At 39.4% G+C, this 24,999-nt stretch overlaps 3 protein-coding genes across 5 annotated transcripts; 1 reads left to right on the top strand and 2 right to left on the bottom strand.

The window, feature by feature from the left end:
- Positions 1-1,682: 1,682 nt before the first annotated feature.
- Positions 1,683-4,316, bottom strand: LOC149386043 (organic solute transporter ostalpha protein (DUF300)). Its single transcript, XM_089625180.1, has 5 exons — positions 4,203-4,316; positions 3,390-3,701; positions 3,181-3,303; positions 2,483-2,773; positions 1,683-2,127 (listed from the first exon to the last, which is right to left on the bottom strand). Exons 2-5 carry the CDS (start codon positions 3,651-3,653, stop codon positions 1,921-1,923), a joined length of 885 nt encoding a protein of 294 aa, XP_089481306.1. The 5' UTR covers positions 3,654-3,701; positions 4,203-4,316; the 3' UTR covers positions 1,683-1,920.
- Positions 4,317-18,654: 14,338 nt separating this feature from the next.
- LOC149386042 (oxidoreductase, zinc-binding dehydrogenase family protein) lies at positions 18,655-21,022 on the bottom strand. The gene is made up of 6 exons (XM_089625179.1): positions 20,619-21,022; positions 20,263-20,442; positions 19,737-19,818; positions 19,557-19,664; positions 19,125-19,283; positions 18,655-19,025 (listed from the first exon to the last, which is right to left on the bottom strand). The coding sequence occupies exons 1-6, from the start codon at positions 20,871-20,873 to the stop codon at positions 18,829-18,831; spliced, it is 981 nt and encodes a 326-aa protein (XP_089481305.1). The 5' UTR covers positions 20,874-21,022; the 3' UTR covers positions 18,655-18,828.
- A 1,354-nt stretch (positions 21,023-22,376) lies between these two features.
- On the top strand, positions 22,377-24,965 carry ENDO4 (endonuclease 4). 3 transcript variants are annotated; one of them, XM_089625416.1, is made up of 9 exons: positions 22,383-22,632; positions 22,720-22,894; positions 23,015-23,125; positions 23,222-23,277; positions 23,733-23,816; positions 23,910-24,002; positions 24,214-24,281; positions 24,369-24,442; positions 24,640-24,965. In XM_089625416.1, exons 1-9 carry the CDS (start codon positions 22,513-22,515, stop codon positions 24,762-24,764), a joined length of 906 nt encoding a protein of 301 aa, XP_089481542.1. In that variant the 5' UTR covers positions 22,383-22,512; the 3' UTR covers positions 24,765-24,965. The 3 variants fall into 3 exon arrangements, with proteins under 3 accessions (XP_089481539.1, XP_089481541.1, XP_089481542.1); XM_089625413.1 differs by having other exon boundaries at positions 22,377-22,632; positions 22,720-23,125; XM_089625415.1 differs by having other exon boundaries at positions 22,378-22,632; positions 23,733-24,002.
- The last annotated feature ends 34 nt before the right edge of the window (positions 24,966-24,999 follow it).

Below are 24,999 nucleotides of genomic sequence, written 5' to 3'. Positions count from 1 at the left end.
ATTATTGAAAAAAAAAATGAAATACTAACAAAGAAAAAAAGGAAACAAGTTACGAATTCGATATACTTATAATGTTTGATATACTGTACACGTATGGAATGAAATAATTTTGCATTGTGGTATCCACGTTAGCAACAAAGAACAACAAGAACAGGAAGGAAAAGACAGAAAATTTGTCCCACATAAAATAAAGAGTACAAACTTTATAAGAGAAATATAGTATAAAAAGAGGTGGAGATGCTGTCATTGTCATCAATCATTATTGGCCTTTTAGTTTAGAAGATTATGGGCTTAGATTCGAATTTAAAGCCTTATACTTGTATAGAATTTTGATGAATGAATGGTTGGCCAGGTTGATATACATAAATAAGGTATATCAAATTACGGATGGGCCGACATAACAAATATAAAAGTCGGAGCTCACCTAGATAATCATGACTTTGAATACAGCTTTCTCACAAACACAAAGACTTGAACAACATGGCTTCGACGGCGTTCGATTCGTCGTTGCGTTGGTCTGCCACGAGACCTGAGAAAACATATGCACGCGGGCTAATCAGTTAGTTAATTATTTATTTATTTGTAAATGCATAGAACTGATTGAATAGACGAGAGAAAGTAGTAGTATTGGTGCAATGCTTAGGATTGAAGAAGAAGAAGTCGCTTATGGAGGGTATGAGTCGAGATTGGTGTTTCTCCCAAATCGGCGCAAGGAAATCGTTGAAAAACGAATATCGAATCATGAAAGATTCAATGTCGTCTAGGAACAAAATCTGTTCGAGTCTCGGTAGCCATTTTCTTCCGATCGTCGAAGCAGCCATCTCTCTATTTGCACCAAATCATTGCCTCAACTAATTAGCATCTTATATATATATATATATATATATATATATATATATGCTCACAATACAATTCAACACGCACATAAATCTGAGTTAGAGTTGGATTTGGAATTCACTGCATAACGACATAAATCAGAGTCGGATCTTTGGATTGTGGTGTTTATGAGGTACAATTGTGGTCTCTCTCTCTCTCTCTCTCTCTCTCTCTCTCTCTCTCTCTCTCTCTCTCTCTCTCTCTCTAGCGTGGCTGCATTTTTTGAGTTGCTGAATCTTCCGGACGTTCATTTTTGTTCCCCATAGATTTGAAGATTTTTTTGTTTTTTAATTTGAAGAATTTGGAGATTCGTTTAAAAGTTTATTAACAATTTGTCAATTTATTAACATGGATGTCAATAAATCTTCAAAAAAATTTAATTCGTTTGAAGATTATGAGTCTGTTGAAGATTTATTAACATCTAAAAAATTTATTGATAACCATAATTTTTGAAGATTTATTGACATCTTTGTCAATAAATTAGCATAATATCAATAAATCTTCAAACGAATTTCTTCAAATGAAAAAATAAAAAAAATAAAAAAAAAAATAAAAATCTTCAAATGATTCGTAGGATTAATCAGCAACTCAAAAACAAAAACAAAAATCGGTCAAAAAAATTCGTAATAGTTTTGATATCAGTATGGTAAATGGAAAGCTTAAATGTCTTCTTCTTCTTTCTTTTGACGTACAAACTTTGCTAACTTATTTTTTCAATCCCTTTCTACTATTTACAGTTTATTTTAGAATACGTGCAGTTTCAATTTTGAAAAACTTTTTGCTAGTCGATATTTTTAGAATGAACATAAAAAAAACCATTAAGTTGCAAAATTCCCCATTATTTAGCACAGCCTAGCAACAAGCAACTACAAATCACCGACTCTTGAGCGTTCACATGATTACAAAATCTTCTTACACAGCCCACACCATCTCCAAAATTCTCACCAACATGAACAAAGAGCAATACCGATCAGTTGTCGCTAGACGAGCTCATAAGATCATCTCTGTCCATCTCAATCTTATTTATTGGTTTTTACTCGTATCTCATTCTTGCTTCTTAGATTTCATCTTGGCGTCCACTTCTCCGCTGTAAGGTGCAACATGGTAAGCGTATTGCTGCAAAACCGAAAAGATGACCATCTCTAAAATCACCAACACGTTCTGAATCGCCTCCTCGATGTGTTCCACATCTAGCCAGAAATGGTGGGATCGGATTACGCCCATCGATACTAGTCCCGACAGCACAATTCCCTGCAAACACAAAATTCAACATTGTGAAGTGTGGATTATATCATGTGAATATGAGATCTACCCAAAAAAAAATGAACCACATCAGGACCCAGGAAAATTAAGAACACAACAGTTTCGGCTCAGAATTTGGGAGTCTCCGATTACACCACATAACCACTGAGGAAAGCTACAATAATAAACTAGATGAGTTTTTGACAAACCCAAGTGGTCTCTATGATCTATTTGATTTGTAGCTACCACTCAGGCTACACGGAAAGCCTGGTTACTCGATTCAATAGGCCATATTTGCATATTATTCCTACCTTAAAATAGCTTATTATCTTTGTTTTTAATTTATTTATTACAGAGGATTTACCTGCCAAAAGCAGAAAAAGACGATCCCCTTGATACACATGAATTTCCCAAGCGGCTTGTGAGGTGCCAATTCCTTGGCAAAGACGTGGTAAAAGATGACGAGAGAGTACAAAGCCAGAGAGACCGAGACATTGAGAACGATTGTGAAAGTCCAGCTCAGCCAGTCCGGGTAGAATCCAACTAGCTGTAGAGTTATCATCAATATCGAGCATACTGGCCTGATCACCACAAACTGCCATGTCCAGTATTTCAAAAGCTTCAGGTTGTGGTGGTCCAGTCGTACTGTGTGAGGCTGCGATTAGCGATGGAAAACAGTGAATCGTTAGAAACAAATGATTTCCACATCATCATGTAAATGCTCAGTGAACAGCATATCTTGCAAATTTTCGGGGATTTTAACTATCGAGTGATTACCTGAATCTCTAGAAAAGTTCTTAGCCTGACTTAAAATGTTGGATTAAGAACGAGATGTAACCGATGAACTTAGAACACAAGATAGAGAATAAAAGGTGGAGAGAGAACAAGGAATCTGACTACAGCAAAATAAATCAAGAGACAAGAGCACAACGATTCACTACTCATTCATCAACATTGTTCATTTTTTACTTGTAGCAAATTAGGCTTTTCATTGCTGATTCTACAACCAGAAAAAATAAAATAATTCTCTTAACCAGAACACTAAACGGGATAATTCTATACCTGAAACAGAGTCATCGGAAACGAATGATGGATTTCCCTCCCTTTGATCCCATCGGGAACAATATTTTTGCTGATCGATATATCCAGATAACTATACATCAACGCCATGAACTTAGCAATCACCTGGACATAAGACAGAAAAGAAACACGAAGCTAAGTCAGTAATAAAAATTGTTTGCAAAGCCAAGACGATGAGTCACAACTCTCACCAAAGCCTCGTAGCACTCCTTGATGGACTCTAAGAACGTGAAGAACTCTTTGCTTCCTTGAATGTCCAGTAAACCCACGAACGAGACTATCGCGTATAATGGAGCCATGAGGATTATGACCAGAATGGCCTTCTGCTCTTTGGGATTCTTCCAGTAAAACAGGTGCTGCGAAACCAACTGGACCGTGAAATGCATCGAAAGCATCGTGCAAAACGCGGACCCCATCAGGGTCACTTGCGGACGAGTCAACGAACTGAAGTCCATTTTTATTTATTTATTTAGCTTCCAATATCCGTACCAAAAACGCAGAGCCTGCAAAAAAAAATAAAAAAAAAAAAATAAAAAAAAAAAGACCCAGGTCAGAATCAAATAACCAATTGCTACCAAGATTAAAGAAACTTGTCGAATCATTTAATTCGTTCCTATCTCAGATAAACAAAAACCTAATTTGAAAATTGACACCAGAAGCTACCAAATCTTATATGATACCAAACAACAATAAAATTTGGCAGACTAATGAGGAGTTCACCAACAGACAATCAATTGAGACCAAGCAGCACAGAGCAAACATGCGTATAATGTATATGAATAAACTACACGGAGAGAAAGATTTACGCGTTAGATCGGTGTTCAAGAAATTCAAAGAGGATACGGAATCTAGATAAGAAATCAAAGTTCACAACTTTTAGAGAGCGAAGTAATAGACAAACAAAACAAGTACATAACGGCAATGGTGTCTATAATTACAATCGATATCTTCTCCGGGCAGAGATTCAATGAAGTTATTGAGGAAATGAGAAAGTCGAAACTCACCGGGATAGAGCGAATTGATCGAACAAGTCCAATAATTTGAAGTTGGTTCGAGTGTCAAGTGATTTTATTTGCAGACAAGAACTCATCAATCATAGAATTAATTTTCACAGCGTAATTACTTTGACTTTTTGACCTCTGGATTGAGTGGACGGGCCAGATTTCGAGTAGTTATTCAGTGGGACCAGGAACGATGGAAAGATATTTTATCATATGAAAAGAAAATATATTTAGAGATTTCAATCATTTAACAAAGGTGTAGAAAAAAAAAAACAAACTCATTGCATCGGTGAATATTTTTTTATTTCTTATTTTATTTTTACAATAAACCACACAATTGTCTAATTAGTCATGAATATGTTTCAACTACTTTCGAATTTATCAGCAACATACATTGAATATACCATATTCTTTTTAGGGTTGCATGGCTAAGTTCCCTATTTAAAACATAAGACTAATGTGTACTTTCATTTTGAAGGGCCTATCCTTAAAATAAGAGTTTAATAAAAAAAATTTACTCCAATGGGGCTTTCAAATTTATCCTTATAAATTTTTAGATAATGCATATTAGTCTTCAATATTTGATAATATTATTATTATATTTCTATACATAATATTAAAACATACTCTACATAAAGTCAGATTTTAATTAAACATGGATTACAACATAAATTACACAGCAATAATAATAAAATAAAAATTTACATTTTAATTAAAACATATACTAAAAAAAATTGCACACAAATAATAATGAAGTTACATATTAGTCTTGATGTATTTTTTTTTTAATCTGAGTGATAGTGTATTAAATATTGTACTCTTCAATTATAGTTTGTGCTAATTTAAATTTATAATATTACTAGTATGTGTGTTTTTATTCATCCACTAGTAAATATATCAATTGATTATATTAAAAAAAAGATCTAATTAAAATATTTTTATTTTTATGTACCAAAAAATAAAAAGATTTTACTGAATTTTGTAAAATATTGTCAATTTTAACAATTTTATAAAGAATATGACTAATAAATCATTTAACAATATTTTTTTATGATCTAAATAGTGCCCCTGAAATATGAGAGTGTAGTATTAAAAGCCTCAAATTAAAAGTTTAGAGTTCTCTATTGGAGATCAAAAAACTCTCAAAATGAAAGTTTGAGGACCTTTATTGGAGATGCTCTAAGCTTATGCTCAACAAGTAAACCTTATTTAATAAGAAGAGCATTTTAACAAAGTGGTCATTAACAAACATTACTTTTACAAGTTAATTGATGTTTGATTAATTAATTTTCACAATCCACCTATCAACGAGAATAACAAGTCAATTAAAATTAATAATCATAAATTAATAAATAATAATATATGAAAAAGGAAGTGTGAGCATACTAGTCCAATCAACCCACCAATATTAGGAGAATAGCCAAAGTTTGAATAAATTAAGTGAATAGCTCAATTAATATTTTACTACCTAAATTACCCTCATATATAAGAGCAAAACTCAATTTTTCCAAAACCTAAACCTAAACTCGTTCTCATCTTCGTCCATTTCACGCCACTGATCCACTTCACGCCGCCGATCGCCGCCGATCCATTTCACGCCGCCGCATCGTCGCCAATCGTCGTCCATCCTCGTTGCTGATCCCTAATGTCGCCGGCGAGATCCGCCATAGACGCCGTCAAGATCCGCCATAGACGGCGTCGATTCCGTCGAGCTCCGGCGGCGGCGATGCTCGGAGAATCGACGGCTCAGATTGACTCGAAAATCGGCGGGGGAAGAGGAATCGGCGGCGGAGAGGAAATCGGCGGCGATGGAGGGGATTGAGGAGAGACACTTTGTAAATTCGCGAATCATACTGGAGTTAGTTAGTTTAATTAATTAACTGATTCGTAAAGGATTTGAAATTCACAAAAAATTTACAAAAATCATAACTTAAGTCAATTGATATTCTAAACATTCAATTAATTAACCTAATTCCGAATTCAATCATTTAGTAAATTAACTTTACTCACAAAAAAATAAGAACCTAAACTAATATTCAACCAATAAGTTAATTAATTAACCTAACTCAGTCCAATAGGTTAATTAAATGAACCTATTCGCGAATTCACCAAGGGCGTTATGGTCTGAGCCGAAAATATGGGCTATTTGCTTAATAAAATGAAACTAGGGTTATTCCCCCAATAAGAATGACAAACTTGGCTAGTTACAACAAATTTCACGAAAGGTAATTCATATCGTAACTTTTTAAATGACTTAGCTTGTAATAATAATTGTAAAAATAGCTATTTGAAGCTTATTGATTAGCAAAATAGCCAAAGTTTCAATTTTTAGCAAAGTAGACAAATTTACGTTTTCATAATTTTTCCCAACCAAGATTTTTTTTTTTTTTTTTTTTTAACGATTATTATAAGCAATTTATCACTTTCAAAATAATTAATATTGAGGTAAAAAAAATTTTGAAACTAGATTACTGCACATTTTGGTTATTTTACTAAATTAAAATAAATTTTGGTTATTTTGCAAATTCATAACTTTAAATTGCCTATTTAGCTACATCACCTCTCAAAAAAAATTTACAAACCTCCACAAGACACTCACATAAATGCTACTAGTATTTTAAACACACTTGAGCTCTTCGTATCATTAAACTTAAAGTTCAGAAATTTTTTAAAATTCTCAAGAAAAATCGAAAACCACCAATTAGTAATCTTTTAGCATCTAAGAAATTTATAATTGAAAAAATGGGTTTATAATGGTTAAAGAATCATACACCTCAATTTGAAGATGAATATACCATTTTAAAAAGGGAAGTCCGACATGATACATTCAAACCCCTCACGTTCATATTCTAGCTACATTTTTTTTTTAAAATTAAGAAATTAGTCAAAATTAAAACATGACGAGACATTATATAATGAAGACATATGCATACGTTGAACTATTTTTGTAATTATTTAAATTGTTTGGCTATAATTTTAATGAAAAATAACTATTTGACTAATGGATATAATTTTCTTTCTTTCAAAAATTCATATATGAAACTGCAAGTGTGTCTTTGAATCTCTCTCTCAAATGGCATACAGCGCATAAGCATAATACTTAAACTTAACGGATAAAATCCAAGGTGTTGACCTGTAAAATTAGTACAACAATATCTCACGAAAATATACCGACTCCGAGTACAAGGCCTCCGAGTACAGAGGTGATTTAGGCAAGATTTTCTCTTTATACAGACGAATCTAATACAAGAGAGCAATGTTTTCTAGAGATTCTAAGTGACAGAAAAGTGTCTAAAAAAGTCCGTGCTTCGTTCTGTGCTGCTGCCTCTATTTATCCTCGTCTGGTCGTGTCTTTGACGGTTATTTTGAGGAACGTGGGGTGATCAATCTCACGTTCTGGACGGTTATGGGTAACTGATTTTCGCCTCTCTCTGAGGTAGGCGGTTAATGCTCCTCGTGCGGTTCCTGAACCGTCGAGGTGTGCGTTTTAGAGCTTGAAACATGTTTTCTATTAGTTTTGACTAGTCTTTGACCCACGTTCTTCTCTTCTCTTCGAAGTTCTGATCGGTGGGTTTCGTTCTTAACTTATGAACGGTTCGTTCCTTTTTAATGGATGACCCTTGGGTTTACTTAACCTGAGCTCGGTGCTGGATTCGTATTTCTGCTCGGCGGTCCGACTAGCCAGGTCGGAGTCTGACTAATTTATCCCGTAACAGCTACCCCCCAGTTTCTTGGTTTTTTCTTTAGCAAAAATGGTAAGGAACTATTTCGGTTTGCTTCGTGACCGTGTTCATCTTTGCTTACTTGTCTCGGGATGATCCGAGTAGAATTCTTCATTCTTTCTTTTTTACAGGACGACGTCGTTTGTCATCGGGCCTTTCTGAACCGTAGCGTCTTTTGCTTCGACGGTCAGATGTGTTTGGCTTCCTGGACAAGCTTAATCTCCACCGCTCATGAAGTCTTTATATAAGGCCTATCCTCAACTTTCGAATTCATTTCGCTTTTTTCTTCTGAATTCTGATCTCAGAGCGTTCTCGGCTTGATCTGCTTATTCAGATTTTCTCTTGACTTCTTCGTTTTTGCTCGGATCTTCCGACCTCCAATCTTGCGGGTAAGGTCTGTTCTCTTTTGTTTTATTGTTTTTGATATCTTCCTTTTGTTTTGAGATTGTTGTTTGGCGATCGGTATCTTCTTTATTTATTGTATTCGGACCCTTCGGACTTTAGGAATCTTAGTTTCTCAACTTCATTAGGGCTATGGGTGGACTTGCGCGTCCTGATCTGAGCTTTGATCCTCGCGTCGTTCGGCGATCGGTACCTGATCCCGATAGTGTTACCTTGTTGGATGGGTCCAAGTTTCCTTTCCTCAGAAGTCCCGTGTGGTATCATATCCCAGAGATCGGATGGGACCGTCCTGTAATGGCATATGATGAGTCATGCGTGCCTCCCAATCCTGAGTCCGAGGGGGTTGATAACGAGAAAAAGGTTATTGACTCGTCTTCCCTGTCGTGTAGGGACACTATGGTCGTGGAGTTATCGTCCTCGTCCGATTCTTCGAAGGAGAGCGGGTCAGAATCTCGTGATACGACGAGCCTTTCTCTTTCGCAAGACCGAGGAGAGGGTTGCTCTCAAGGCACTCCGGGTCCAAGTGGGAGGACTTTTGGGGTTGATCTTCCAGAGGAAGAGGAAGAGGCCCTGGTCTTTGAACGGAAAGAGGGCCAGTTTTCGGCCAAAGTTTGGACTTCTCGGGTTACCGAGAAATATCTACAAGGGTTGAGGGAGGAATTCGAGATAGCTGAGGGAATTACTCTCTCGGCACCTTTGGAACACGAGAGAGCCGATCAGCCTCCCGTCGGAAAGACTGCGTTCAATAGGGCCATTTTGAACGTGATCGGAGGGTTGCCAATGCATCCACTCATTTCCCAGTTCGTGTCCGACCTGGGTTGTTCTCCTACCCAGCTCGTCCCCAACGTGTATAAAATCTTTGTCGGGATGGCCGTGTTGTGGGCGAAGATTTATGATCGCCCTGTCACTTTGCAAGATTTCTCACAATACTACTCTTTTAAGTCGGCCCCAGGGCAGCATGGTTACTATTATGCTCGGGCTAATGACGATCAGTCTAAGGTGGTTACTCGCCTGCCGACCAGCCAGAAAAATTGGAAAGATCATTTCTTCTGGGTCGAAGGGAACGCCTCTTATGAAAGATGCCCCATAAGGGCTCCGTTCTCGGAATTGGGTGTGATTTTGGTCCAGAATTTTTGCTTGATAATCTGAGCCGGGCTTTTGTTCTGGGTTTTTATATGTTTTATGTTTGGTTTCAGGTCCCCTTCCGCAATATTCCGAGGAGGAGCGACCACTTCACTCGGAAATTTTTTATCTTTCAGAGGCTGATCGGTCGACGTTCCTGTTATCGGACCCGGACCTGCTCGACCAATATTATTATTACCCTTATTCAAGTAAGTATTTTACCTGTCCTTTCTCAGTTTACTTATGTTCTTTTCTCATTTTCATTTTCGTTTCTTAACAGAGATCGCCCAGATGGCAAAAAAGAAATCTGCTCCCGAGCTGATCCCTCCCAATCCGAAACGCGTCAAGGCTTCTAAGGCTTCGACGGCCGGCAAACGGGCTTCCTCGTCGATTTCGAAGGTTCCGGAGCCTCTGAGCTCTTCTCCCGCTAAGGGTCTGGCCGAGCCTTCATCTACCTCCGATCCTTTGGCTCCGGTCGTTTCTTTCTTCCGCGAGCGTTTCCCTGCCGAGAAGGCTCAGGAGGTTCTCAGGCTCGAGCCTTTGGAGAGGCTTAACCAGGCCACTGACTTGGCGATTTCGGTAAGTTTTGACTCGTCTAGTCGGTACCTCTTCTCTTTTGATAACTCATTGTGGCTGATCGTTTGATCGTTGCAGAATTTTGTCAGTATGACCGGGCTAGTCGGACTGCTAGGCTCCGAGCTCACCTCCTTGAGACAAAGGAATGATCGATTTCTCAAGGAGAGAGATGCTGCCAAGGATGAGACAGCCAAGGTCAGGTCTGAGTTAACTCGAAAGTTCCGAGAAGACCTCGAGGCTGCTCGTCTAGCGGCGGTGGAAGAGTACAAAGCTTCCGACGATTATCGTGATATGCGCGATGATCTCTATACCGCTGGGATGACCGAGGCTGTTCGGCTTCTTGGTCCGAAGAATCCTAATCTGGATGCGACGGATCTTGATCTCGACTCGGAGTCAAGGGCTAGCGAAGAAGGCGACCAGGAATAGGATTTATAGTTGTTGTTTTTATATATTCTTTTTATATTTCTGTTAACCCGCTTGGGTTTTGAACAATCAGTCCGAGGTCGGATCTTCATTTTGTAATTTTTGTTTTTCCCTTTCGGGATTTGAACAAGTGATCCTTGGTCGGATCTATATTTTGTGTACATTTAGTTTCAAAAATTTGGTAAAGTAAAGTACTACTATTACTAGGTAATTTTTCTAAAAATTGTTCGTTAGTTATCTAGCCGCCCAGTTTACTTTGTCGAAATTTTTGAAAGATGATTTATGATAAGTACTACATAATGCGATACATAAGTAATTGCGAACAGAGGAAAGAAAGATGAACAAATACTTGAAATTATAAGCGCGTGATTACTCGAAACTCCGAGTAGAAAATTTGAAAGTTAGAAAATTACTTGAAATCATAAGTTTGGCGACCAAGCCGCTTTTCGAAAAATTAACAAGTGAACATAATTCATGCGACCAAGCCGCTTTTTGAAATTGTAAACGCGATACATGCGACCAAGCCGCTTTTTAAAAGATTAACAAATAAACAAGTCAAACGTAAAATCGGCGAAGATGCTCAGCGTTCCAGGGGTTTTTCTCCATATCGCCGCTCAACTGTTGTAGTCGGTAGGCCCCGTTTCCGAAGTCTTCTCGGATGATGTAAGGTCCCTCCCAGTTTGCGTTGAAGGCTCCCTCCTGGTGGATTTTGGTGTGGAGAAAAACTCTTCTGAGGACTTTGTCGCCGACTTTGAATGACCTTGGTCGGACTCTCCTGTTGAAATACCGAGAAACCTTTTGCTGGTTAGCTAGATTTCTTAATCTGACGTTTTCTCTTTTTTCTTCTAACAGGTCTAGATTAATTTCAAGCATTTCGTTGTTTACCTTTGTTGAGTATTTTTCCCTTCTCATTGTTGGTATCAAGACGTCGGTCGGTATGGCCGCGTCGGAACCGTATGCGAGGGAGAAAGGTGTTTCGCCTGTGGTGGAGTGCTCGGTGGTCCTGTATGACCAGAGGACTTCTTGAAGCATATCCACCCACTCTGACTTTTGCTCGTCTAACTTTGTTTTCAGGCCGTGTTTTATCGTTTTGTTGACGGCCTCCACCAATCCATTGGATTGTGGTCTGACTGGTGTAGAAAAAACTTTGTTAATGCCATATTTGTCACAAAAGCTTTTGAAAGAATCGCAGTCGAATTGGGTTCCGTGGTCGGATACAATTTTGACTGGTATTCCAAAACGAGTAATGATATTTTTCCATACGAATTTCTCAATTGCATGGGCCGTTATTTTATTTAAGGGTTCGGCTTCAACCCATTTTGAAAAATAGTCGATGGCTACAATCGCATACCTGCATCCTCCTCGGCCTGTTGGCAAAGCTCCGATTAGGTCTATTCCCCATTCTGCGAATGGGATCGGGCATGAGAGGGTGATGAGCGGATTAGGTGGAAGCCTCGGGATGTTTGAGAACTTCTGACACTTGACGCATCTTTGCGTTATGTGCCGTGCATCGGCCTTTAATGTCGGCCAGTAGAGTCCTTGTCGGATGATCTTTTGCGCCAATGCTCCGCCTCCGATGTGACTTCCGCATATCCCTTCATGGATTTCTTTGAGAGCGTACTCGGCTTCGTCTTCATCTAGGCACTTGAGTAGAGCTTGGGAAAATCCCCTTTTGTAGAGATTCTGACCTTCGAGGAAATATCGGGCAGCTCTGAACTTCAAATTTCTAGCCTCGTTCTTGTCGTTGGGTAGGGTTCCCTGCTGCAAGTATTTTCTGATCGGAGTTTGCCAAGACTTTCGTTGCTCGACATGAAGCACGTGGGTGGCCTGCTCGATGCTGGGCTGCCCAATTTTGATCACTGGGATTGACTCTGAGTCTGATCCTTGAGTGGCGTGCTTTGCTAACGCGTCGGCCTCTACGTTCATGGCTCTTGGGACTTGAGTGATCTCGCAAAGTTCGAATTCGTTTGCTAAGTTTTTGGCATTCTCGGCATATAGCGACATCTTTTCGCCTTTTGCCTGAAATTCACATTTCATTTGATTAACAATTAACTGAGAATCCGAATATACTTTGAGCTTTTTGATTTCTAAATCTTTTGCTATTTGCAGCCCATGTATCATAGCTTCGTACTCAGCTTCATTGTTTGAAGTATTAAAGTTGAATTTTAAAGCGAATTTTACCTTGTCTCCTTCTGGACTGGATAGCGCAATTCCGACCCCGGACCCCTTTTCGTTGACTGCTCCGTCTACATACATGTCCCAAATCGGGAATTCGACTGGCCTGTATGTGAACTCTGCAATGAAGTCGGCGACTGCTTGTCCTTTTATTGCTGGTCGGGGGCTGAAGTGTATATCATATTGTGTCAACTCAATTGACCATTTCATTAGCCTTCCGGATACGTCAGGCTTTTGCAACACCTGACGCAGTGGGAAATTGGTGAGGACCGTAATCGGATGTGCAAGGAAGTAGTGTTTTAGCTTCCGAGAGGCAGTGATGAGGGCGAAAGCTAGCTTTTCGAGTTCCGGGTATCTTCCTTCTGCCTCGTTAAGACGCCGCGAAGTATAATAAACCGGGACTTGGTGTTTTCCCTCATTCTTGATTAGTGCTGAGCTTACTGCATGCTCCGAGACGGCTAGGTAGATCTCCAATGGCTCTCCCTCCTGTACTTTTCTCAAAGTCGGAGGCCATGCCAAGTGTTCCTTTAGAGATTCGAAGCTCTCGTCGCACTGCTTGGTCCATTCAAATTCTTTGGAGCCTCTGAGTATTTTGAAGAAATGAATACTTCGGTCGGTAGACCGAGAGATAAAGCGACTTAGTGCAGCTATGCATCCCGTCAATTTTTGCACCTCTTTGATATTTCGTGGTGGTCTCATGTTCCATAGGGCTGTGATCTTCTCTGGATTCACTTCAATGCCTCGTTCATGAACGATGAAACCTAAGAATTTTCCTGCGGACACACCAAATGTACATTTTAGAGGATTCAATTTCATGCGATATTGCCTTAATAGTTCGAATGATCTTCTAAGATCATTCGTATGTTCAACTATTTTTCGGCTCTTAACTAACAAGTCATCAATGTATGCTTCCATTGTGATCCCGAGTAATTCGGCGAACATTCGATTTACTAATCTTTGATATGTTGCTCCAGCATTTTTTAACCCGAAAGGCATTACCGTATAACAGTATAGCCCCCGATCAGTTATGAATGCCGTGTGGTCCTGGTCGGGACCGTACATAGGAATTTGATTGTAGCCAGAGTAGGCGTCCATGAAACTTAGGATTTCATGACCTGCTGTGGCGTCTACTAACTGATCAATTCTCGGCATAGGAAAACTATCCTTTGGGCAAGCCTTGTTCAGATCTGTAAAATCCACACAAGTTCTCCACTTCCCGTTGGGTTTCTTAACCAAGACGGGGTTGGCCACCCACTTAGGATATTTAGTTTCTTTTATTGATCCGTTAGAAATTAGTTTATCTACTTCTTCCTTCAGAGCAGTATACCTTTCGGAGTTTAAAGCTCTTCTTTTCTGTCTGATAGGTTTTTCTTTAGGATCTATATTTAACCTATAACATGCTATTTGAGGATCTATCCCTGTCATGTCGGACTGCGACAAAGCAAATATATCTAAACTATTAGATAGGAGAGTAATTAAGTCACTTTTGGTACCTGATTCAAGATACTTTCCAATCTTGAGCTTCTTCTCAGGTTGATTTGGGTCTGGGGCGACTTCCTCGACCTCGTCTCCTGGGCCAATTTCTTCTCGGCTCGGGAGGCGTGGGTCAAAATCTGGATCGATCATCATAACCTTGTGAACATCTTTGTCCTGACTCTCCTTGAGATAATTCGCATAGCAGCTCCTTGCGATAGCCTGAGTTCCGACTACTTCACCTATTCCGTGCTCGGTAGGGAACTTCATCTTCAAGTACTCCACCGACGCAACGGCCCCGAGGGACTGCAAGGTGGGCCTGCCAATGATCGCATTGAATGAAGATTTCCCGGGGATCACTATCCATGCTGTGTTGATGGTTTTACTCCTCGGGTTTTCTCCCACAGTTATTGGGAGTGAGATTAATCCCTTGGGCTGGATTGAATCTCCCGTGAAGCCATAGAGATTCTCGGGGGAAGGAGCCAACGCGTCTTGCTTAAGACCCATCTTGTTGAATGTGTCTTCATAGAGTACGTCAACAGCGCTTCCAGTGTCCACCAAAATCCGGTGTACGTTCCTGTTGCCGATTAAGGCCGAAATGACCAATGGGTCGTTGTGAGGATACATCACCCACCGAGCATCTTCTGCTGTAAAGGTGATAGGTTCCGAGCTAGACTTGGCTATCTTGTTAGGCCTCTGCTCGGCTGTAAACAAGATCTGCCGGGGTCCTGCGTAGGCTTCCCTCACATAGCTTTTTTGAGCGCTCCTTGATGTTCCTCCCACATGTGGTCCTCCGACTATGAGTGAGATTTCGGCATATGCCTCTCTTTTCTGCTCCTCTTGCTCCCCTTGCTCGGCCTTGAATTTCTTCAATGCTCCTCTTCGGATCAGGGCTTCTATGGCCTCTTTGAGGTTGAAACAATCGGCAGTACGGTGACCGATGTCCGCGTGGAAAGCGCAATATTTTGTTTTATCCCTCTTCGAGATATCTTTCTTGATCGGCTTTGGCTTGGGGAAATCTTCCTTGTCCTGTGTAAGACTAAATATCTCCTCTATCGGGGTATTGAGCTTATGATATTTGTCGAACTTACTGGAAAAAGGTTTCAGAGGTCCTGCTCCTGACCGGCTCTTCTTTGGTGGGCGGTGGTCCTCAGAATGTCGTTCCCTATGCTCTTCTCGGTAGCTCTTCGGCGGCTTTGCTTTTCTTGCCGCCAGCCTTGCTTCTTCCGCGTTGATATATTTTTGAGCTCTCTTCAAGAAATCGTTGTAGTCCTTTGGACTAGTCTTCTGAAGAGACCACCAGAATTCTGATTCTGTTCGGACGCCGGAAGAGATGCCGAAGAGCTTAAAGTCTTCGTTCAGATCGTCAACCTGAAGTGCTTGTTCCGAGTATCGATTAATAAAATCTTTTAGGGACTCATCATGGGCTTGTCTTACCGCCAGCAGCCTTTCTTTGGGAGTTTTTCCTGAACTGGAGCCGACAAACTGTTCCATGAATTTTCTAGACAGCTGTTTCCAGGATCCTATGGAGTTTGGCTTTAGCTTTCTGTACCATCTTTTGGCTGAGCCAGTTAAAGTGATAGAGAAAGCTCTGCACATAACTTCTGGTCCGGCTCCTTGCAGCAGCATCCAAGAGGAAAAAGTGTCTATATGGTCTCCCGGGTCGGTCTTTCCGTCGTATACTGGGATGCTTGGCATCCTAAACCGATCAGGCAACGGGTGTTCTAACACGCGGGCCGTGAACGGGGAGATAGCTTCTCCAACCTTCGGAACAGACTCCTTCTGACCTAGAGCTACCTCTTCAATCCGACGTTCCAACCTTCTAAGGTTTGTTTTGTTGGTGCTTGCACTGTCTTCAGTCTCCGAGCTGTCTAAGCTATGCCTGAAAGTGCTTGAATATCCTTTGTCCATGCTGGGCTGGTACCGATCAGGAATCTTTTCCTGACTGTACTGCTCCTTTTCGGACTCAGAAACATCTTCCATCCTCTCATACCGATCTCTGGCATGTTTCCGAGGTTTCTTAACCTGCGGATCTTGCCCGATGGGTTCCTTCCCTGATCGGTGCGAAGGCTCTTCATCTGGGATCACTATTGCACTTCGCAGTGTGACCCTTTTTGCCTGTAACCTTCTCTTCAAGTCCCTGTTATTTGCCTCTAAGACCGAGAGACGCTCTTGCATCTGTCTGAATTGTTCTTCGAGGCTGGGTTCCGGAAGGAGCTCAGCTATTTCTTCCGAGGTGAGAGGCAGGGTGCGGTTATGGTGCTCTATCTCCGTCTCCTGGTTAGAGACAGCGTTCACGGGTGCGGACGAACTAGCCATATTCTTCAGCTGGTCCCCCTCCTTCTAGCGCCAACTGTTGACCTGTAAAATTAGTACAACAATATCTCACGAAAATATACCGACTCCGAGTACAAGGCCTCCGAGTACAGAGGTGATTTAGGCAAGATTTTCTCTTTATACAGACGAATCTAATACAAGAGAGCAATGTTTTCTAGAGATTCTAAGTGACAGAAAAGTGTCTAAAAAAGTCCGTGCTTCGTTCTGTGCTGCTGCCTCTATTTATCCTCGTCTGGTCGTGTCTTTGACGGTTATTTTGAGGAACGTGGGGTGATCAATCCCACGTTCTGGACGGTTATGGGTAACTGCTTTTCGCCTCTCTCTGAGGTAGGCGGTTAATGCTCCTCGTGCGGTTCCTGAACCGTCGAGGTGTGCGTTTTAGAGCTTGAAACATGTTTTCTATTAGTTTTGACTAGTCTTTGACCCACGTTCTTCTCTTCTCTTCGAAGTTCTGATCGGTGGGTTTCGTTCTTAACTTATGAACGGTTCGTTCCTTTTTAATGGATGACCCTTGGGTTTACTTAACCTGAGCTCGGTGCTGGATTCGTATTTCTGCTCGGCGGTCCGACTAGCCAGGTCGGAGTCTGACTAATTTATCCCGTAACACAAGGATACTAATATGTTTGTGATGCTTATATGGAAGTGAGATATCAGATAATATGCTTATATGATACTAATATGTTAGTTCAAATCCATGTACATTAATTATGATTTATGAGCAACACTACCTCGTCGCACAAGAACATCATCGCCTTGTACACAGAATAAAAAATAATATTCTGAAAACAAGGCAAATAAATTATTTGTCAGCGTAATCCGTGACAGATTTTTTTTCTTTTTCTTCCGGCTATACCTTATCCAGCCACAAATAATGCAAAAATGGGGCTCCATATCAATCCGTATGTGACACCAAATAATTTCATCCTACCACGTTTTCCTCATTTATTAATCCCCAACTACCCAAACAAATATAACACCATACCACTAAAAGCTTGAAAACCCATTACTTCTTACTTATCGCATCTCGCATTTTTTTACCTATATATATGCCTTGGAAACAGACCAACAGTCAGTTGTGAAAAAAAAAAAAAAAATCTTTAGGAAACCATGACAGGTTCAACTCCAATTCACCAGGAGATTAACTTAATTATTAATTATTTAATTCTTTAGGAAATAGTCATTAATTATTTGGAGATTAATATCTATCACCAATCAATCAATTCCCATCAAATTTCATCTTATAGGAACCATACATCCTCCGTGGTCGATTCAGTGTCAATGGGATTTTGTTTCTGAAACTATGAAGAATATTGGGTTTAACTAATTTATCGTGAAAGTAATGTTGCGGAGGATGCTTTAAGCAAGTTTGATCATTTTTTAGATTATTTATCGATAATTAATTTGTTGGACATTCCCTTAAATATATTCGAAGTATAATTGTAAGAGATAGCAATGAGTATGGATATCACAATAGTCTTGTGTAATCTATCTCCCATGCTCTCTTATTTTTCCTCGTTTTCCCTTTTTTTTTAATAAAATTGTAACCACGGTTCTCCTCCATCTATGTGAGGATTCTGAATAAAATTACCTCAGTTTTGTCCACGCTCTAAACAAAATAGAGATGAGGAATATATAATATTCAAAAGGTCATGACACACCAAGTTAAAATCCTACTAATTCATTTAGGGGCCACCGGAACATAGGCTATAAGCTATTGGAATGAAACAAATCATAAATTAGTTTGGTATCGAAATTATTGTAAACAAAATAGAGATGAGGAAAATATAATATTCAAAAGTTCATGACACACCAAGTTAAAATACTACTAATTCATTTAGGGGCCACCGGAACATAGGCTATAAGCTATTGGAACGAAACAAACCATAAATTAGTTTGGTATCGAAATTATTGTTCTGTACAGTTCACAGAACTAAAAAAATACCGATATCGCTCCGGCACTATTCATCAACAATTTTGTTTTCTTCGGAAAAATATTATATTTAAATTTTTTATTAGGTGAATAGTACCGGAAATAACCAAAAAGGTATATTCCGTTCCGGTTTTACTGGAATTCCGGCCATATGTGGAATGGATCGATCCAATCCATTAAAGAACAGAATTTATGTTTCTGACTGAGTGCACAAAATACATTAATATTTTTCATTCACCTTAGCTCTATTGTTTCCAATCTTTCAATGTTTTAATCTTTGCAACTAAGTTGAAAGTACACCAACATTTAGCACACTTTTATTCTCAAGCGTCCGACATAATAATAATGATAAAAAAATAAAATAAAATAAAATCGAAGCTACAAACTTATGCACAAGAATAGACCTTTAAATATCTATTCAATTTATTATGAAGCAGATATAAAAACAGTGTATTTAAAAAACAAGAATTCAAGGAAGAAGAAGTATTTTTCCTACATGGTTGCTGGTTTCCATGAGCCGATGAGCCTCTACGGCCTCAGATAACGGGAACGTTTTATAGATAACAGGTTTCACTTTTCCAACCGCCACAGCTGGCCAAACATTCTCCTCCACTTCTCTAACAATTTGAGCCTTGTTCTCTGTGGTCCGATTTCTCAGCCCCGCCGCTGTGTATGAAACAACAAACCCCAAGATGTGATCACAAAGAAACAGGATTTATTCCATTTAAAAAAAAAAATACCAAAAAAAAAAAAAAAAAAACAAACCTTGCACAGTGAGGCGCTTTGCAAACAGAGAGCGGAGGTCAAGTTCTGTAACCGCTCCACCCATGAGGCCGATCACAAAAAGCCTACCATCGTAGTTCAAACTCTCGAGATTTTTCTTGAAATAGGAAGCTCCGAGGCTATCCAAAATAACATCGACACCTACCATTTGACAATGAATGTTGATTTCTCAATGTTAAAAGATCTTACATAATAAAGACGAAGAAAGAAGCAAGACAAAAAAAAAGTCATAGGTTACTCCTCTCATTGTAATCAGTTATGAGATGAAACCCATGATACTTAAAATGGTATTATAGCCAAAAAGACATATCTTTTCCATGTTAGGGATCCCTAATCGAACGTATAAAATACTGAACAGTCAATAACGTGAAGAGAAGATAAACTTGTTTCTCAACACCTACAAAAAAGACACACCTTTGCCGTCTGTTTCTTCCTTTACTCGGGCAACAAAGTCCTCGGTCTTGTAATTGATACAAACATCAGCGCCGAGACTCTTGCATGCAGCCAACTTTTCTTCGCTACCTGGTGATGACAAAAATTCTACTACATGAATATTACGTTAAATAATGAGGTGAAAAATGTTTTAAGATGGACCTGCTGTCACAAATACTCTTATTCCTCGGGATTTCGCTATCTGAATCGCAAATGTTCCGATGCCACTGGACCCCCCGTGGATCTGCAATCCGGTAAGGCAAAGAGACAAAGACCCATTCATTCGGGTAGAAAGTGAGAAATTATTCCTCGTAAATCAAAACAAAGTTAGGGAATGCTATCAAGTTATGAAGTGCTCCCAAAAATATCCCAAAAGAATACGTGAATTGTAACCTAACATCCAGTCAAAGAAGAAGAAAAAAAAAAAGCAGTACACAACAAATATTCAGATCAGTCTGCTAGCATCAAGACTCCATCACTTATACAACCATTAAAATATTTCTGTTTAAGCTTGACTAAAACAATTATAACTAATATTACCAAAATCAATCAATCATAAACAATCCCCCATACTATAACTACAATATCGGAATTAACGCGTCTAACTGTGAATCCATAAGGATAATCGCTACGACCACCAAGTTACCAAAGGATCAAAAACATCGGAAATAACATTCAAATCATATACCAAGAAAGATTCCCCGGAAGAGAGGCGACTAGTCATGAAAACAGTGGACCAAACAGTGCAAGCCACCTCCGGGAGAGCAGCGGCGTCTCTGAGAGAAACGCCTGGCGGCACCGCCATCACTTGCCCCGCCGGAACCACCACCTTCTCCGCATATCCACCTCCGCTCAGAAGAGCACAAACCTATAAAAAAAAACACAACCAAACATATCAGACTCCGTACAGTTTACTAGTTAGTCCTAAAATGTAACTGAGTCGTTCAATTTGATTCGATACAAACAGATCATACATTTTCCCCTAATCTACTCGATCGATCCCATGCCTATTCAAATCAGTCTACAGTCTCGGGCTCGATGTACCTGATCGCCGACATTCCAGCGAGAGACGTTGCGTCCGACGGAGAGGACGGTGCCGGAGCATTCGAGGCCGGGGAGAGAGCTGGCTCCCGGCGGCGGAGGATGAGCGCCTTTCCTCTGGAGAGTATCGGCGCGGTTCAGAGCGGTGGCTTCGATCTTGATCACGATCTCGTCGTCGTTGATTAGCTTCGGGTCTTCCACTTCCTCGAGTTTCAGCACTTCTGGTCCGCCGAGACAGCTTATCACTATCGCCTTCATTTCTGATATGTGGCCGATCGGTCCTCTCAATTCCGTGAGTTGACTAGTTTTCAACTTTTCACTACAATCGATGTGCGAACTGCGTAGATAAAGATGAATCAGATTTTTTTGAGGAGTTTTCGAATATTGAGGATTTTTTTTTTGTTCAAAACAAGTAAATCACACCATAAAGCAGTGACACGCACTAGAGATGGCTATCGTATAGTACACGTAAGCAAGCCTTCCAAACTCGAGTTATTTTCGCATTGCACGTTCCCGAATCGTCTTCACGAAGTGGTATCAACTCGAAATTGTTCTGATTTGAGGATTTGTATCGTGATTTTGTGTGCACAATCAAATGTTCGATAAATTATTTCCTTAAAATTTTTGGTTGTTTTGCGATGGCATCTGAAAATTGATATCGAAAAATTTATGGTTCAAATTATTTCGATTTGTAGAATGTGAAGATGTTGGCTCATTTCGGAAATATGAGTCACGGTAAGACTCTAGACGGAGCCAATAAGCTTTCAGCGACTTGAAGCGACAAATAAAAAAGAGCTAAATGCTGATGAGGGTAGTCTTCTTATTCCGGTTGTTTGAGACCTCCGAACAGGTAGGGTCCTCTTGCTTGATGATGAGGACCATAGTGTTTTCTCTACACATCTTTGTCTCGGATTTAACAAAGCAAAGCGTGGTGACGGAATACTAGAAGGTGTCAAGATGGAGCCGAAAGAAGTGTTCATGGAAAGAAGGATTTGGTTTGATGGATTAGCCCTTTTTATTTTTGTTTCATGATTTTGTGTTTGGGTTCGTAAGAGTCTTTTTGTGTTTGAGTGATGTTTTTTTGTTCACTATTTTATGGTGGTTTTTGTATCTCAAAGATGAGTTCATCGTCTTTCGTATTAAGAGTTCGAGTTCTCTGTTGATATTTTGGTGGTACAGATTTTTGAGCGTCTTTATCCACATGCGATAGTCTTCGAGTGTTTTAATTTAACCACTAACCTCTGAGATTATATTGAATGAACTTTTGAATTGCTCAAAATACAGTGTAAACTATCTTTTGTTTCTCCAAATTTGACACAAATTAAAATTATACTTTCATCCATCGGATATTAAGATAAAATTTTTAATATCTTGAGGTCTTTTTAAGAAGTTTGATGTTTGTATTTTTTTAGTGTACCCTTTAAATGCCTTGAGCTTTTCTCAAAAAAAAAAAAAAAAAAACAATATTTGTTCCTCTTTTCCCTTCTTTTTAATTTTGGCGACATAGTGCATTTTTAATGGTGAAACCAATATCTCTTTGGCTTTACTTGACTTAGTAAATTTTCAAGCTACATCAATTTCCATTAAAATAAGAATCTCCCTTAGTAAGTCATAACCCTTATTTACCTAAATAGGTCCTATATAATATATATAACATCATCCAATAAATTTTCATTGGGCCACCAAGTTTTATAGAGCTAATTTCCTCCATGAAACAATAGCTAAAAAGTGAAATAACGTTGAGGTAGTTTTTTTTTTTTTTTTTTGAGGGAAACGTTGAGGTAGTTCCTTCAACTATTAATGGAAACTTTGTGGTCAAAGCCTTGCTTAGTCAACCTTTCACTTCGTCACCAAACAGAGGTTCTCCCCATTCGTCGTGGACTCCTGGACGTCAGTGATGTACGGATTCAGGCTATGGCCGATCGGCCTTAGCCTCGTTCTCCTCCTGGCCGTACTGGTACCGGGAGTTCTCAGTTGGGGAAAAGAAGGCCATTACGCCACTTGTAAGATAGCCGAGGTTGAGATCACAAAAACTCCTTTTCATTGTTGTAGAATCACGACTAAACTGCGTAACCTAGGTTCTTATGGTTTTTAATCGCTTTAGGGATATTTGACCGAAGAAGCAATGGCTGCCGTGAAAAAATTGCTTCCGGAATCAGCAGAGGGCGATCTGGCGTCGGTTTGCTCTTGGCCCGACCAGATTCGATTCCATTATCGGTGGAGCGGCGATTTGCACTTCATCGATACACCGGATTTCATGTGTAACTACGAATATTGCAGTAAGTTGAATAAAGATTTTCGCTGCTATCTGTTGTGCGACTCCTTTGAGATTTTTTACTTTCTGAATCATTGCAAGTTGTTTTTTATTTTATTTAATTTGATTCGGCTTTGTGATATAGGAGACTGCCATGATTCTGCTGGACGCAAAGATAGGTGTGTGACCGGGGCGATTTACAACTATACAAAGCAGCTCTCTGAGGGTTATCAGAATTCGTTACTTGAATCGAAATGTGAGGTCCTCTGATCAAAGGAGTAACTATTTTGGATTCGAAAACGGAAATACTGAATGTTTTGATTACGTTATGTATGCTTTACTCTGATGACAGATAATTTAACGGAGGCGCTTATGTTCTTATCTCATTTTCTCGGGGATGTCCATCAGGTTCGGAGTTCCTTATTCTTATTCGTGATCATTTATAACCTATTTTCCAATACAAAATTCCTAATCATGTAAGATACAGTTCATTGTGTATAGATAATGCAGAACATGATTTTTCTTTTCCCATCTTCGGGTTAGTTTTTTTTTTTAAGATGAAGCTGAAAACTGTGGACTAGTGGAATTGAGTTATATTATTGATTTGGCCATAGGTTTATCGTTTGTGTTTGTATGTTGGTAAGAAATGATTATCGCACTGGTAACACATGAACAGACAATAACAGTTCTGTGGCCATCTTTTTGTGTTTGATTTGGTTGGTTTGAGCATTGTGTACTCTTGTAAAAATGGTGATAGTCAGTAGCTCATTTCTTCAAAGCAAATCGCATAGTTATTACAAGGGCTGTCGGTTTATAAAGGGCATTATCTTAAAAGTCTGGACATTTTTGTTTAATGGTGTCAGCCTTTACATGTTGGATTCACTGGAGACTTGGGAGGGAACACGATAATTGTACACTGGTATCGAAGGAAGTCAAACCTCCACCACGTAAGGCTTGATTTCACAGAGTTTCAATCTGGTGAAATTTCAGTTTTTGTATCATTGTCATTCAAATATTCAATATATATGGTTTTGTTTCAGGTGTGGGATACCATGATGATTGAATCTGCTATGAAGACATTCTACAACTCGGATCTTTCATTCATGATACAATCAATTCAGGAAAACATTACGGTATGTATTTCTTTTCTTCCGTGATTAAACTCCTTGCAATTCAAGTATGTCCAATCTATTTGATAGTAAAATTAATACTCTTTACAATTGAAGTGCAAAAGTATGGCTGTTAGTGATCAGTCAACTCATCATGTACACTAGAATCTGTTTTGTGTTGCTTATTTATATCTATATATCGTCTATAATAAATTCTCCACTTATGTATATCTAGAACAATTGGTCAAATGGTGCGTCATCGTGGGGAATTTGCAACGATAATCAAACTGCCTGTCCAGATCCGTGAGTTCATGTTCTTTACTGGTTTGTTGGTGTTGTGTGTGTGTACTGTGTATATCTCGTCTCAATGAGTTCATATCGATTCTTCAGGTATGCATCGGAAAGTATTAATTTGGCTTGCAAGTTTGCTTACAGAAATGCCACACCAGGAAGCACACTGGGAGGTATTTTCACTGTTTCCAATAAAATGATGAGAATCTGGTATAGTTTTTTGTTTTTCCCCTACGAAAACCGATATGAAAAATCTCATCATCTGATTCGTGCACATGGGGTAACCCAGCCAAGCATGTTGATCAAAATTTGGAACAAGTCATTTCTGTTTTTATATCTAAAGCTTTTAGCTCTTTTGTGCTGTTTGTAGACGAGTATTTCCTTTCCCGGCTTCCTGTTGTGGAGAAGAGGCTGGCCCAAGGTGGGGTCCGCTTAGCTGCTATACTTAACCGAATCTTCTCGTCCGAAGAAAAAATTACCGATTCTAAAAGATAGGAGGATCACAAAAGGATGCTGGTAAAAGAGAAAAAAGTGGAATCCACTAACATGTTTATTTGGTTAATTATGTTGCTTGAAGTTTCTCATACGCTGAGTACCATGTTGATCCTTGTCAACTCTTTTCGACAAGGACAAACAAAATGGGAATTGACACTTCACAGATAAACCTATTTGATTCCATCCAAAATAATATTTTGGTATTCCCTTTTTTTAATATGTAGATATATATTAT

This window comes from Urtica dioica, chromosome 9 (assembly GCF_054948205.1).
Source record: "Urtica dioica subsp. dioica isolate 48M chromosome 9, U.dioica_male_clone48M_v1_H2, whole genome shotgun sequence".
NCBI lineage: Eukaryota > Viridiplantae > Streptophyta > Magnoliopsida > Rosales > Urticaceae > Urtica > Urtica dioica.
Note: the sequence above shows the minus strand (reverse complement) of the source record. Positions and strands in the feature narration are given on the sequence as shown.

Excerpts from the sequence above, each read along its gene's own strand:
- LOC149386043 (XM_089625180.1), bottom strand. The coding sequence starts at position 3,653 with ATGGACTTCAGTTCGTTGACTCGTCCGCAAGTGACCCTGATGGGGTCC. Across the intron at positions 2,774-3,180 it reads TTCCGATGACTCTGTTTCAG|CCTCACACAGTACGACTGGA; the intron begins GTATAGAATTAT and ends CGCTAATCGCAG. Across the intron at positions 2,128-2,482 it reads TCTTTTTCTGCTTTTGGCAG|GGAATTGTGCTGTCGGGACT; the intron begins GTAAATCCTCTG and ends TTGTGTTTGCAG.
- LOC149386042 (XM_089625179.1), bottom strand. The coding sequence starts at position 20,873 with ATGAAGGCGATAGTGATAAGCTGTCTCGGCGGACCAGAAGTGCTGAAA. Across the intron at positions 20,443-20,618 it reads GCTGGAATGTCGGCGATCAG|GTTTGTGCTCTTCTGAGCGG; the intron begins GTACATCGAGCC and ends TTTTTTTTATAG. Across the intron at positions 19,284-19,556 it reads GGAAGAAACAGACGGCAAAG|GTGTCGATGTTATTTTGGAT; the intron begins GTGTGTCTTTTT and ends GTCAAATGGTAG.
- ENDO4 (XM_089625413.1), top strand. The coding sequence starts at position 22,513 with ATGTACGGATTCAGGCTATGGCCGATCGGCCTTAGCCTCGTTCTCCTC. Across the intron at positions 23,278-23,732 it reads TTCTCGGGGATGTCCATCAG|CCTTTACATGTTGGATTCAC; the intron begins GTTCGGAGTTCC and ends TAATGGTGTCAG. Across the intron at positions 23,817-23,909 it reads GGAAGTCAAACCTCCACCAC|GTGTGGGATACCATGATGAT; the intron begins GTAAGGCTTGAT and ends GTTTTGTTTCAG.